Here is a 15,000-nt window from a genome sequence, read left to right on the forward strand (position 1 = left end):
GAAACTTTTTACATCATTGAACAAAAGTTATTATCCAGCACACAGAATCAAAAAACACTTCCAGTACATTCAACCAAACCTGATCATCTCTCTGCAGTCATTAAATACTCAAATTAATTTAGAGATGAAAAGAAAAAGTTCTCCTGGAACTCTTATTCTGATATTTCTGATTCAAGTGTTAGAAAATGTTTTTATACTGAAATTATTTATTCAACAAGTCAAATATTCAAGTGATGCAGTCATGCCCCTGACTTTCACTGACAGATATGTTTCATTAAGTGGATTTTTTATTGACTTCTTGACATCTCATGACTAGTCCTCACGTAGGCGGGTTTTATTATTTGAGTATTGAAAGGACAGTGTCGGAGGACAGCAACAAAGAAAAACTATTGAACAGTATATGGAGCACAGTTTAAGAAGCTGTGTAGACTGAGTGGAGCTGCACAATCAGCCAGCGGAGAAAAACTCAATTAGAAAAGACTAACAAACTTAAACTAAATGACAGATCATTTCTGAATCCTGCATGTTGTCTGCTTTCTGAATGCACGTCGATCATTGTTCTGTTTTTAATCTGCTCTTTAGAAAAATATGCACTGCTCAGAACAAAAAAGCTTTTAGATAAATCTGTGCAGGAATAAATGGAACCACTTTGAATAAAGTCTACAAACTTTGTAGTCTTATTAATGCTGAATTGTTGAGGCTGCTGTGGATGTTTTTTTTACTTTCACAGATTAAAAGCATTTATTTATTTTTGTGTGGGAAACACAAACTGAGCTGTGACGTTTCAGTTTGAGAATAAAGTCGTGACTGCCCTCTGGTGGACAAACTCTGTAATGCAGACTCTGTTTCTAAATGATGTTCAAGCTGCTTCACTGTTTTCTGTCACTTATCGGCCAACATAACCACAGAAAACTAAATATGTGCAATAAGCTCACATCAGCAGATATGTGTTTCTAGATCCACTAAACAGTCTGATGTTTGACTTCAATTAAATGTTGGAGCTTCAGGGTTTATGTGATCTCAACTAAACAACAAACAAACATGTAAAAGATGAAGATCATCTGTGGAATAGCTTTGAGCTTATTCATATTTCATATACAAATATTCAGAGGTAAAACAATAAACCGAGATTAACTTCATTTTGAGGGTCAGGAGGTTGATTATGTTTCTGATTCTTTGAGCACATATTTGAGTTTGATCCTCACAAAATGAATTTAATGACTGTGACACTCTGATTATATGTTAATTATCACAATTAATTCAAGTGAAATAAGTATTTATACCACATTAATTATACTACATTAATAAGAAAACACTTTTTCTAACATTAAACTGTCATGAACGACTTAAAGAGTCAATTTAAATGCTCTGTTAATGGTTTTAGAGGTGAAACACTTTGAAGGCATTTTGTTCCTTTTTCTTTCTGAATCAGAGTCTATCTGCTGTGTTCACTGTAGTTATGCTGCTATTTTAACATTCATGGTCCTGTTCATATGAACCGGGCCTTCATCATTTCTCGGGTTGTCTTTTGGAAAAGATAACTAGCAGACACTTTTTATAGCCTTTCTCACAACAACACTTTTCTTGTAAGTATCAGGGTGTGAGGACGTGAACAAACAGGATTTACTAACGTCAAATTAAATGTTCACTTTTCACATTTCAACAAGCTGCTTCAGTCCTGAGAACAAACATCAAATGAAGCTTTCATTTCTACCAACAGTTTATAAAGACATGCGACATTTCCCTCTTTCCATTAAATCGTCTTCAATGAATCTGAACTCACCTGCCGTCGTGTCGTGGAGGAATAATCCCACGAGAGACACAAACACCAGAGTCTTCATTGTGACCTGTGAAGTCTTCAGCTTCGTCCAACTTCAACCTTCTGCGTGTTTCGAGCTCTGAGGGTGAAATGAGGTGAGGAGAAAAAAGATCGCTGAATTCAACCTCTGTCTCAGCCAATAGGAATTCAGCTTGAGCATCGACGTCACTAGTAACTAGGTCACATTGACTCAGACAGGTTGTGAATGAAAGTGAAAGTTAACTCCGCTTGTTTCAGCCCATGACAGAGCATTGGGAGACACGCAGGACTTTATTTATTTATCACAGTAGTGTTAAACCTTCAGATGATCAGATTATTTTTATATATTTTGTTGGTTAATGTGAAGTTTTAAGAACAAGTGTATACATTTGTGAGAGTTTAAAGGTCAGATACAGGGATAATCTGGAGTTTGTAGGGATGTAGTTGAGTCTTGTTGTGCTTTTGTTCTGTATGGCTGCTCTGGGATTTAATAAAAAGTCCTAATCCAGATTGTTAGAGCCATTTGTGTGTTCAGTATGTATGTGTGCTCTGTGGTAGTTCCTTGTGGTCACAGTAGGGGGCACATTCACTTTGGTGTTGGGAAGGTTACAAGTAGAAGAAGAGTTAATCACGGACAGGTGAGCAGCCCACCGTGAGAGGCACACAGTTTTTGAGCGCTGTTAAAATGTATCGTGAATGGAACATTTATCCTGGCTTTGTTTTACATTCAAGTTATAATGGAATAAGTGTATGTAGACGACCAGAACATGTATTGTAAATGAACGATTCAGATGAACCTGTTTGAGTGTGACAGCACGGAGTTGATTGAATTATTGCCACGAAACACGGAAACAACGCGTCAATTAAGTACGGTAGGCTATCAGCCCCTCAGTGGCTCAAACTTTAGAAAAGCAAGATCAAGCCACTACATTAAGTCAAAAACTTCGCTTTAAATTGGACAATTGGAAGCTGAAAGAACGCCATCGTTGCATAGAGGCAGATTCAACGTTGGATTCCCCAAGACTTGTTTGGCTCGCTGGAGGACGCCGGGTGTATTGATCGTTAGGAGGAGGACGCCGGGTGTATTGTTCGTTACGAGGAGGACGCCGGGTGTATTGTTCGTTACGAGGAGGACGCCGGGTGTATTGTTCGTTAGGAGGAGGACGCCGGGTGTATTGTTCGTTACGAGGAGGACGCCGGGTGTATTGTTCGTTAGGAGGACGCCGGGTGTATTGTTCGTTAGGAGGAGGACGCCGGGTGTATTGTTCGTTAGGAGGAGGACGTCGGGTGTATTGTTCGTTACAAGGAGGACGCCGGGTGTATTGTTCGTTACAAGGAGGACGTCGGGTGTATTGTTCGTTAGGAGGAGGACGTCGGGTGTATTGTTCGTTAGGAGGAGGACGTCGGGTGTATTGTTCGTTAGGAGGAGGACGCCGGGTGTATTGTTCGTTAGGAGGAGGACGTCGGGTGTATTGTTCGTTACAAGGAGGACGCCGGGTGTATTGTTCGTTAGGAGGACACCGGGTGTATTGTTCGTTACGAGGAGGACGCCGGGTGTATTGTTCGTTAGGAGGACACCGGGTGTATTGTTCGTTACGAGGAGGACGCCGGGTGTATTGTTCGTTACGAGGACACCGGGTGTATTGTTCGTTAGGAGGAGGACGCCGGGTGTATTGTTCGTTAGGAGGAGGACGCCGGGTGTATTGTTCGTTAGGAGGACACCGGGTGTATTGTTCGTTACGAGGAGGATGCCGGGTGTATTGTTCGTTACGAGGACACCGGGTGTATTGTTCGTTAGGAGGAGGACGTCGGATGTATTGTTCGTTAGGAGGACGCCGGGTGTATTGTTCGTTAGGAGGACACCGGGTGTATTGTTCGTTAGGAGGAGGACGCCGGGTGTATTGTTCGTTACAAGGAGGACGCCGGGTGTATTGTTCGTTACGAGGAGGACGCCGGGTGTATTGTTCGTTACAAGGAGGACGCCGGGTGTATTGTTCGTTAGGAGGAGGACGCCGGGTGTATTGTTCGTTAGGAGGAGGACGTCGGGTGTATTGTTCGTTAGGAGGAGGACGCCGGGTGTATTGTTCGTTACGAGGAGGACGCCGGGTGTATTGTTCGTTAGGAGGAGGACGCCGGGTGTATTGTTCGTTACAAGGAGGACGTCGGGTGTATTGTTCGTTAGGAGGAGGACGCCGGGTGTATTGTTCGTTAGGAGGAGGATGCCGGGTGTATTGTTCGTTAGGAGGAGGACGCCGGGTGCATTGTTCGTTACGAGGAGGACGCCGGGTGTATTGTTCGTTACAAGGAGGACGCCGGGTGTATTGTTCGTTACAAGGAGGACGTCGGGTGTATTGTTCGTTACAAGGAGGACGCCGGGTGTATTGTTCGTTAGGAGGAGGACGTCGGGTGTATTGTTCGTTAGGAGGAGGACGTCGGGTGTATTGTTCGTTACGAGGAGGACGCCGGGTGTATTGTTCGTTAGGAGGAGGACGCCGGGTGTATTGTTCGTTAGGAGGAGGACGCCGGGTGTATTGTTCGTTAGGAGGAGGACGCCGGGTGTATTGTTCGTTACGAGGAGGACGCCGGGTGTATTGTTCGTTACGAGGAGGACGTCGGGTGCATTGTTCGTTACGAGGAGGACGTCGGGTGTATTGTTCGTTACAAGGAGGACGCCGGGTGTATTGTTCGTTAGGAGGAGGACGCCGGGTGTATTGTTCGTTAGGAGGAGGACGCCGGGTGTATTGTTCGTTACGAGGAGGACGCCGGGTGTATTGTTCGTTACGAGGAGGACGCCGGGTGTATTGTTCGTTACAAGGAGGACGCCGGGTGTATTGTTCGTTACAAGGAGGACGCCGATCATCAGACAGCGTGTTCCAAAAGGTATCGTTATCAGACCGGTCCAGCTCTACGAGGTATGTGTAGCGCTACCAGGTTTATGGCCATGTTTAAATGTGTGCACACAACTTTGCGAGCGTAATCCCAATGCATTGGTCGCCAAAAATAAACTGATCGTTGCGAAATAAGACTGAACTTTGTGATCGATTGTAATGTTCGTGCTGGACGTGCGTTATGGAACAATATAAACAAAACGGGGACATAATGGACGGTAAAATTGACGAGCAGGCAGCTGCGCGCACAGCTGATCCGGCGGCGGCTCGAACAGCTGATCCAGCTGCGGCTGCAGCGGAAATGGGTAACGTTAATGAAACACAGTCTGTAAAGGGTAAAAGATCTGTTATATTAACTTACAAAGCTCTGGCTGAAAAGGTAGAAAGGCTACAAAATATAAGAAAAGATAAATTAAATAAGGCCAGAAATTTAAGAAAAATAACTCCGGAGCTCATGCAGCGCAGCAGGGTGAAAGAGGTAAAATGTACACTTGAAAAAATGGTTTGTCTGTGTGGGGAAGCAAAAGTTGTGCATGATTCTCTGGTGCCTTTAATGCCCACTGATGAAAGGGATAAACAAGATACATGGTTTTCTGCAAAAATGCTTGCTGAGAAGGGTTTCATTGCTGATGTTGAAAATTGGTTGACAAACAATGACAGTAATGATGTGGCTGTTGATGTGAATCTTGAAGTTGATGTTAACCCTTTTGATGATGTCAGACCTGATGACAGCATATCAAATGTTACCAGTAAACACTCTAACCGCAAAAGTGCAGCCAGTGGTAAAAGTAAATCCTCTTCCTGCATCAAAGTACAGGCAGAAAAAGCTGCACTTCTTGCTCGTGTTGCAATACTTAAGGAAAAGCATGCTTTGGAGGCCCAGGAGGAACAGTTACGAAGAAGAAGGGAGCAGCTCACCCTTGATGCTGAAATAGCTGCATCCACAGCAAAACTGGCTGTTTTACAAGCTGCTTCAGGAATTCCCCTGTATGTCATAATGAAACAAGTGCACAGAACACTCAGCCTGGTGCAAACAGGAAGCAATGCATCTTTGGATCAAATCATGAGACAAAGTTGGAAAACAAGACTGAATGGCATGGAACAGAACAACATCAAACCCCCTCTTTGCCTATGGATCATGTTGAGCAACAACAGCATACACATTCTCTACAAATGCAAGGAGACATAGTCACTATAATGCATCGACAGAATGAAATAACAGAAGCTCTCGTTCAACAGCAACGTCTCATGTCTTTACCATCTAGAGACATCCCAGTGTTCGACGGTGATCCACTTCAGTATAGAAACTTCATTAAAGCTTTTGAGCATGGTGTTGAATCAAAAGCTAACAAAGCTGACTGCCTTTATTTTCTGGAACAGTTTACAAGAGGACAGCCAAGAGAGCTGGTGAGGAGTTGTCAGCACATGAGTCCTGACAGAGGATACCAACTGGCTAAAGAGCTTCTACAAGAGCACTTTGGAAATGAGTACAGGATTGCTGCGGCTTAGAAGGCCCTGGCTTGGCCTGCAATAAAGTCAGAGGACGTAAAGGCACTACAAGCCATTGCTCTGTTTCTGCGTGGTTGTTGTAATGTCATGGAGGAGCTTCAATATATGCAAGAACTCGACATGCCAACCAATATGAGAGCAATAATGACAAAACTTCCATTCCATTCACAAGTTCAGAGAAAGATGGAGGACAAAAGCACATGAGATCTTGGAGAGGCACAACTGCAGAGCGAGATTCAAGGATCTTGTCATGTTCATTGAACGTCAGGTAAAGATTGTTTCTGACCCTCTTTTTGGAGACATCCAGGACACACAATGTGGTTTAGCCATGAAGAGTGTTAACAAGTCACAGCCCAAGTTCAGCAGAGTCAAAGGTAACAGCTTTGCAACTACAGTCACAGCTGCTGACACAACCAAGGAATCTGGGAGTTCATGGTCAGTCCCAAAAAGGCAGGATTCCTTGAAAAGGTCTAAACACACTTGTGTGTGCTGTTCTCAGTTTCACCCATTGGACGAGTGTCCAAAGCTTGAAAAGAAGAAACATCGTGATAAAATTGTCTTTTTAAAGGAGAAAGGGGCGTGTTTTGGATGCCTGTGTATTGGACACAGGAGCAAGGATTGCGACAGGCGCTTGACTTGCAAAGTTTGTGGTCAAAACCATCCAACTGTTCTTCATATCTCGAAGCCAACAGCCAGCACAGAAAGTGAACAATCAAAGGAAAAACCATACATCACACCAGCTTCCTCAGAAACTTGTGGTCATACAGGGGCCGGAAAGGAGGACAGCATCCTGTCCATTCTGCCAGTCCAGGTTAAAGCCATCAAAGGAGACAGAATCCTTCAAACATATGTGTTTCTTGATCCTGGCAGTACAGCTACATTCTGTTCAGAGCGTCTTATGCAGAGGTTGAACATTACTGGAAGAAGAACTAACTAACTAACAGCCAAGATCATGTTGCAGGAGCTCTGTAGGAGACGTTGTGGATGGGACGACAGCATACCTGCAGACATTGGCAATCAGTGGATAAGATGGCTGGAAGACCTGAAAGGGATGGATTCTTTTAAAGTTGAGAGGTGCATTAAACCCAAACACTTTGGACAGCTCACTAAGGCGCAACTGCATCACTTCTCTGATGCTAGCCAGGAGGGATTTGGCATTGTTACCTACCTCAGGATTGAGAACAGCAAAAGCAGTGTCCATGTCTCGTTTCTGCTGGGCAAAGCCAGAGTCACCCCCCTCAAACAGGTAACCATTCCCCGTCTGGAGCTGACAGCTGCTGTTCTTGCCGTCCGTGTAGATCACATGTTGAGAGCAGAATTAGATCTACCGTTGGATCACTCAACTTTCTGGACGGACAGCACTTCAGTGTTGAAGTACATAAAGAACGAGGACAAACGCTTCCACACGTTTGTGGCAAATAGGGTGACAACAATCAGCGATGCAACTCATGTCTCACAGTGGAGGTATATCCATACTAAGGAGAACCCTGCTGATGATGCCTCCAGAGGTATGAAAGTTGGAGATTTGCTGAATGGTGGTAGATGGATTGAGGGCCCAAAGTTTCTGTATGAACCAGAAAAGGATTGGCTTTCTGATGCCACGGAAGCAACAATGGGAGTTGATGATCCAGAAGTCAAGAAGGATGTCACAGTAAATACAATCATAACCAAAGACTCACCTGATGCTACAGACCAGCTCATAGCACATTTTTCCGATTGGAGGAGATTGAAGGTGGCACTCGCATGGTTTCTCAAATGGAAAAGGACTCTTCTACAGTTGGTAGAAAGGAGGAGAGAATTACATGCGCTTGAGGTTCACAGAAAAGATGCAGATGATGCATTCAAGTATGTATCATTGGAGATGAAAAAAGCCAAAAGTGCATTAGGAGGTCAAACCTTGTTGCCAGATGATCTGTTGGAGGCTGAAGTTTCTATTGTTCGCTACTGTCAGCAACAAAGGTTTAAAGAAGAAATTGACGCACTGTCAGCTGGAAAGTCTGTAGCGAGAGCCAGCGTCATCTACAAACTAGACCCATGCTTCAAAGATGGACTTTTGAGAGTTGGAGGTCGATTGAGTAAGGCAGCTCTGCCAGAAGAGACAAAGCATCCTCTCATTCTCTCAAAAGATCAATACATCTCCACACTCATATTGAGGCACATTCACCAACAAGTGGGCCACAGTGGAAGAAATCATACACTGTCAAGGCTGCGCAAAAGGTTTTGGATAACAAGTGCCAATTCAGCTGTGAGGAAAATTATATCGCAATGTTGTTTCTGTAGGCGATATAAGGGAACTGTAGGCGAACAAAAAATGGCCGACCTACCAAAGGAAAGGGTTCTTCCTGATCTCCCTCCTTTCACAAATGTCGGAGTAGATTACTTTGGACCTATCGAAGTAAGGAGAGGTAGAAGTCTTTGTAAGCGTTATGGTGTCATCTTTACCTGCCTGGCCAGCAGAGCGGTCCATTTGGAAGTGGCTCCATCATTGGATACGGATGCATGTATTAATGCTTTCCGAAGGTTCATCAGCCGAAGAGGACAAGTGGTTTCAATGCGTTCAGATAATGGCACAAATTTTGTTGGAGCAGAGAAAGAGCTGAGGGAAGCAGTAACATCCTTGAATCACAGTCGGATACAGGGAGTTCTACTGCAGGAAGGTATTCAGTGGAACTTTAACCTGCCTTCAGCATCGCACCACGGCGGAGTCTGGGAACGTGTCATCCGGATGGTCAGGAAAGTACTCACTTCTGTATTACATCAGCAAATCTTGGATGATGATGGACTCCACACAGTGTTGTGCGAGGTCGAGGCCATATTGAATGATCGTCCTCTCACTAAGCTTTCAGATGATCCCAACGATCTCGAACCTCTCACTCCTAACCACATTCTGTTGATGAAAGGTAAACCAGTCTTACCACCTGGACTCTTTAGCAAGAACGATGTATACGTTAAAAGGAGATGGAAACAAGTCCAATACATCGCAGATCTTTTCTGGAAAAGATGGGTACAGGAGTACCTCCCTTTACTTCAAGAGCGGACAAAATGGAATCAAGACAGGAGAAATTTCCTTCCCGGAGACATTGTTGTTGTAGTGGATTCTGGAGCTCCACGTGGATCCTGGCTTCTTGGTAGAGTGTTGGAAACTTTCCCAGACAGAAAAGGTTTTGTACGCTCTGTGCGTCTCCAGACAAAGACAAGCATCTTGGAAAGACCTGTCACTAAGCTTTGTCTGCTGCAGGAAGTTACAAGTTGTTAGAGGTCACTATTAATCTCAATGCTGACTAAAACAAGGTTATATTTGGGATGTGGTACAGTTTGTATGAATATTGCTTACATGATGGCTCTGTGTGTTACATTTGAAGGTAATTGTTATGTAAGTGCCATAAACAATTAGGGGCCGGCGTGTTAGAGCCATTTGTGTGTTCAGTATGTATGTGTGCTCTGTGGTAGTTCCTTGTGGTCACAGTAGGGGGCACATTCACTTTGGTGTTGGGAAGGTTACAAGTAGAAGAAGAGTTAATCACGGACAGGTGAGCAGCCCACCGTGAGAGGCACACAGTTTTTGAGCGCTGTTAAAATGTATCGTGAATGGAACATTTATCCTGGCTTTGTTTTACATTCAAGTTATAATGGAATAAGTGTATGTAGACGACCAGAACATGTATTGTAAATGAACGATTCAGATAAACCTGTTTGAGTGTGACAGCACGGAGTTGATTGAATTATTGCCACGAAACACGGAAACAACGCGTCAATTAAGTACGGTAGGCTATCAGCCCCTCAGTGGCTCAAACTTTTGAAAAGCAAGATCAAGCCACTACAATGTATACTACATGTATATATGTGCATATATATACATTTGTGTGTGTGTATTATGTTTCTATATGTATGTATGTGCATATGTATAGATTAATGTTTTTATTTTTATTTCTTGCTTTTACACGTTGCCTGTAAAGCACTTTGGTCAGGTGAAGCTGTTTTTAAATGTGCTATACAAATAAACTTGATTTGATTTGATTCTCACTGCTGATCAACACCTGAGTTTATTGCAGACTGTATATAAGAAGTGAACGTAACCTCTGCATTTCAAAAGTGAAGCCAATCACGGGAGTAACTTGAACCTGCATTCTTTCTAATGACCAGCAGGGGGCGACTCCACTGGTGGCAAACATAGAACTGGACTGTATGGAAGCAGTTAATAATGAACGAGCTCTGAGACAGAGAAAAGTTAAGATGACTGACTGATTGTCTTTTCTTTATTTCATCTGAGGTAAGGTCGTTTGGGTTTTTCATTCAGATGATTTGTCTTTTATTGTTACGTTCAACGGGATGAGGGGAGAAACAATAAAATCAAACCAAGGAGGAATTAAGTGTGAGAATAAGATATGACTCGGTACAGACTGGACCATCTTCTCAGATTCCACCATCAGATCATTTGGGAGCTGAATGTGCCCTGGGAAGATCACATGGAGGAGGCTTACGAGAGGAAGCTGGCCAAATACCGGGAGCTGGTGGAGCAGTGTAGAGAGGGCGAGGCTGGCGGGCTCTTTGTGAGCCGATTGAAGTGGGCTGTCGGGGGTTTGCTGGGCGCTCTATCTGCAAAGCTCTGGCAGGTCTTGGTGTAACAGGAACTGTGAAGAGTAGGGCCACCCGGTGGCTTTGGATAAAGAGGGCGAGCCCGTCGATTGCTGCTGCTGGGATGCAATGCTGGACTTGATCAACCCTGGATGGGTCACCTGGGGGGAGGGGGTCTGATGTTGAAAGACCTGAAACCCCAAATGACCTCAGGAACGTCACTAATGATGCATCCCAGCTCATCCTAGAGATGTATCTTGCAAACTAATGTGAGGAAAAATAAGTGAGCAATAGATGATATGTGAGGCCTTGAAACTTAACATATCTCTAGATTTCAATACTGCTCAGTAAAACAGGAAATAAATCAGATCTTTAAATGTAATCTTTCCTTTGGTCCACAACACCTACTTATGGGAAGTCCCCCCCCCCCCCCCCCCACATGCACTGTCCCTCACTTCAGATAAATACCTGTATAGGACTGTCAGAATAACAGAAATTGAACAGAACACTAAAAACTGTGTGAAAAGTCCACCACAAATAATGAAATGGAAAGAAACAATTAATGACGATTATAATATGGAGAGAATAACTCTTAGGAGAAGGAATTTAGGAGACGTCTTCGAGTCACGATGGAAGAAGTGAACAAACACAGATTTAATATCGGAGGGGGGGGGGGGGATGTAGATGAACAAAGAGCGAAGATGTGCGAGTACTCGAGCGTTGGACTGAAGGCAGAAAGAGACGCTGAAGAACACAAAGTTTTGTTTGTTTGTTGTTTTTTATTTTATTTGAATCATGTTAATTCATGTAGTGAAAAGATTATATGAGGTGATTCTCCTTTCTGCTCCTTTTCATCCAAGATTTGAGATTTGATGTTTGTATTTCATTGTGTTGTTTGGTCGATGAATTAAATAAACGTATAAACACGTACACAAAATAAAAACGTAGTATATCTCTAGATTTAAACAGACTTGCTTCTGACTCTGACGTTGATCCTTTGATGACGTCAGTAATGTAAGTTAGTTTCTGCACTTTGTTTTATTTGGGCGGCTGTGATTCAGTGGTAGAGTCGGTTGTGTCCTAACGGGAAGGTCAGGGGTTCGATCCCCAGCTCCTGCAGCTACATGTGCTATGTGTCCTTGGGTAAGACACTTAACCCCAAGTTGCTCCCACTGCTTCATCGGTGGGGTATGAATGTGATCAGTTACTTGTGATGGACTCTTCACTCAGCAGCCTCTACCATCAGTGTGTGAATGTGTAGGTGTGACACGTGTTGTAAAAGCCCTTTGAGTCGTCAGAAGACTAGAAAAGAAATATACAAGCTCAAGTCCATTTACCATTTATCCTGAAGTTCATGTGGCAGCGTAATGATTTCCCTTTATTTATTGAACAGTGATCATCCGTCCATCCATCCACTTTGTGCTCGTAGCCAATAAAGGGTTAAATGGTTCTTGGATCCATGTGTTTGAATGTTCACACCAGCTGGAGGTTCACTGGTTCAGCATTTTAAAGACATTCACTCACACTCATTACTTTTAGTGATCGTTTTTTACGACTTCTTTGATCGAACGTCTCCTCCACAAACTCTGAATTATTAATCAGTCGTCTTAAAATCGTCTACAAAAGGTCGGAGAAATGCACGGATTGAAAACAAGCTGGTGAGTATGGAAACAATCAAAACACCAAACATGACAGGAACCTCAAACATGTTCACACAACCACACAGGGTTAGAAACAAACACACACCTGAATCCTGATTCTCTGCACCTGTTCACCTGTGACTCCCCTTTCTAGCTGCGTGTGGCTGATTACCCATGATGCCCAGGTGCAAAGGTGACGTAGCAGCAGCAATAATCACCAAACTTAGCACACATCAAACTGGCTCCAACAAATGTTTTTATATCATCACAATGTAGATGTTACTGAACTGAGCGGCTAATTTAAATATCTTTGTTCAGACGTTTCAGAACATGTGAATAATCCGTCTATAAGATCAACAAAGTAAAGATCATAAAGTTTATTGTAATCAAACTAAATGTTCCCACAATGGTAGCTACAGCTGTGTAAGTGTTTCCATGAATGTTGAAGTGAAGAAACACACAGACATTTGGAGTATGAGGGACTTTATTGAACAGATCATTTACAGTACAAAGGTATGAAACAGCAGCTCAACACCACTAGTTAACTTAACCCAACACAGGAAGTGATTCTGAGAATTCATCTTCCACTTCTATTCACAAAACTCAAAGAGAAAACATCCCTCGTTCCTGAACACGAGCAGGAATTATATACAAGATTTCAACTGGATAGCTGAGAAGCTTCAAACCTCCCACAAACATTTTAGGATCTCTGATCAAAATAAAACACAATAATTAGAGCTGTCAGCATTAACGAGTTCATCACGATTAATCTCATCTTATTTTGTCCCTTCAGGCTCTCCGTAGATAGTGGTCCTCAGTGTCTCCCTGTAGTCTCAGTGATGTAAAAGAAGGACACTGCTGCATCTTTGAATGTCTCATTTCACTTTAACAAACTCTCAGACAGTAATATATCAGCTTTAAGGCAGGGTTGGTAATTTTTGAGAACTTGCATGATTTTGAAAGTAGAATTTCCTCAGTGCTCCGTCTACACCACCCCCCTCCTTCTGCATCTGTGAACCTTGTATCCAATGACAGCGAGAAGAACAAGTGCAGCGATGATGGCGATGATGGGGATGACGGGGTTCATGGGATTCACTGTTGAGCACAAATCAACAAACCACAGTTACAACCTGTGCAGATGAAGCAGGTTAGAGCAGGAGAACATGTGCCAAGCAGACAATCATCATCCTGTAAATAAACACTGTTTGTCCTGCTGCTCTTCATTTGAATCTCCACTTGTCTGTAAATAAATCCTGTATCTATGTTTGATTCATCTTCCAGTCGTGTTGTCGTCCTTTATCTGAATGCTGATTTCTTTATATGTTGATGTTTCGCTCTGAGAGATTTTGACAAACGGATTCAAACTCATTTTGACTGAACGAGGAAAAGAAAGCTCACCGTGAATGATTTACTGACAGATATATTTATACATCCAGTAATTCATCAACTTGATCTTCTCTTCAACTAAAGGAAGAATGAGTGACTTTTTGATCCAGTAGATGTCGCCCTTGAGCAAACTAAAACAAACTGCTGTTTGGCCACGCCTCCTCCACACTCAGAGAGACATTCACACAGGATAGACTGGATTTCTCATATATTTATGTGTAACATGTCACACATTCTTCCTTTAAAACTTTAACTTTGAGAAGTCAACACAGTGCCTTTAATCTCTCAAAATAAACATGTTTGACTTTTCTTCAACAACAGCACTCTAACTGTGTTTGATTCAATCGTTTTCTTGATGGATTTAAAAACTGAAAACACTAAAAAATAAAATCTAAAGAGAAACTGAAATGAAATGATGTGGCTGTAAATGAAAAAGAGATGCTAACATGTGAATCATGATTTTTCTCACTGAGATCTGAGCTCTGATTCTCTCACATGATTCTTTTATTTTTTTAACTTTTAAGTGAAAACTGCGTCTTGGGGTCTCCCTCAGAAAAATGTTAGCATCAGACATTTCTTTTCCTGCATTCTGATCATTATTTATGCTCCACTTTGGACCTTTTCTGCACAGCTTTATGATTATGATCTAATCTTTTGGTCCTTTTTTGTGTCTTTTTCAAATCTCTTTCAGTGTTCATCAGACACATGTTGACACAATGATGAGTGCTTTCATTTGAATACTTTAATAAACATGTGGACTGGAGAGTTGAAGTAAATCTGCACTATTCCAGCCTGCAGCTTTATCTCTCTCTCTCTCTCTCTCTGTCTCTCTCTCTCTCTCTCTCTCTCTCTCTCTCTCTCTCTCTCTCTCTCTCTCTCTCTCTTACGTTATTAATCCATTTAAAACTCAGGAAAAGTTTCCGTGTTGTAAGACGTCCAGAGGTCAACATTATCATCGCTTTAATGCTGAACCTTTAAACTCTTTTTCTGAATACTTTTACAATTTGAAGAGTTTGAAAGAAAGAAAAAGTCACAACTAAACTTTCCCTCCATCACACGACTGTTACAGTCAAATCCTCTCTTTCATCACTTCTCATCGAGGTCTTACCGGAGTTGGTCTTGATCTCTCGTTTGTCCAGTTTGGTGACGATGTCCTCCTTCACACCAGAGAGCTGAAACACACAGTCGTACTTCCCCCAGTCAT

General features: G+C 42.8%; 2 protein-coding genes across 2 annotated transcripts in view; both read right to left on the minus strand.

Annotated features, from left to right (window-relative positions):
- The window catches only part of LOC132991093 (major histocompatibility complex class I-related gene protein-like), a 28,122-nt gene extending 26,194 nt beyond the window's left edge, over positions 1 to 1,928 (minus strand). Inside the window, exon 1 of the mRNA XM_061059706.1 lies at positions 1,784 to 1,928. Within this exon, the coding sequence (XP_060915689.1) occupies positions 1,784 to 1,841 (58 nt within the window). The 5' untranslated portion in view covers positions 1,842 to 1,928. The remainder of the gene's footprint in view (positions 1 to 1,783) is intronic.
- Positions 1,929 to 12,876: 10,948 nt separating this feature from the next.
- LOC132991098 (major histocompatibility complex class I-related gene protein-like) overlaps positions 12,877 to 15,000 on the minus strand; it is a 16,914-nt gene continuing 14,790 nt past the window's right edge. The window contains exons 4-5 of the mRNA XM_061059715.1: positions 14,905 to 15,000; positions 12,877 to 13,505 (exon numbers count right to left, since the gene is read on the minus strand). The exon at positions 14,905 to 15,000 is cut by the window's right edge and continues 198 nt beyond it. Coding sequence (XP_060915698.1) covers positions 13,396 to 13,505; positions 14,905 to 15,000 — 206 coding nt within the window. The 3' untranslated portion in view covers positions 12,877 to 13,395. The remainder of the gene's footprint in view (positions 13,506 to 14,904) is intronic.

The sequence above is a fragment of the Labrus mixtus genome, chromosome 16 (genome assembly GCF_963584025.1).
Source record: "Labrus mixtus chromosome 16, fLabMix1.1, whole genome shotgun sequence".
NCBI classification, from domain to species: Eukaryota; Metazoa; Chordata; class Actinopteri; order Labriformes; family Labridae; genus Labrus; species Labrus mixtus.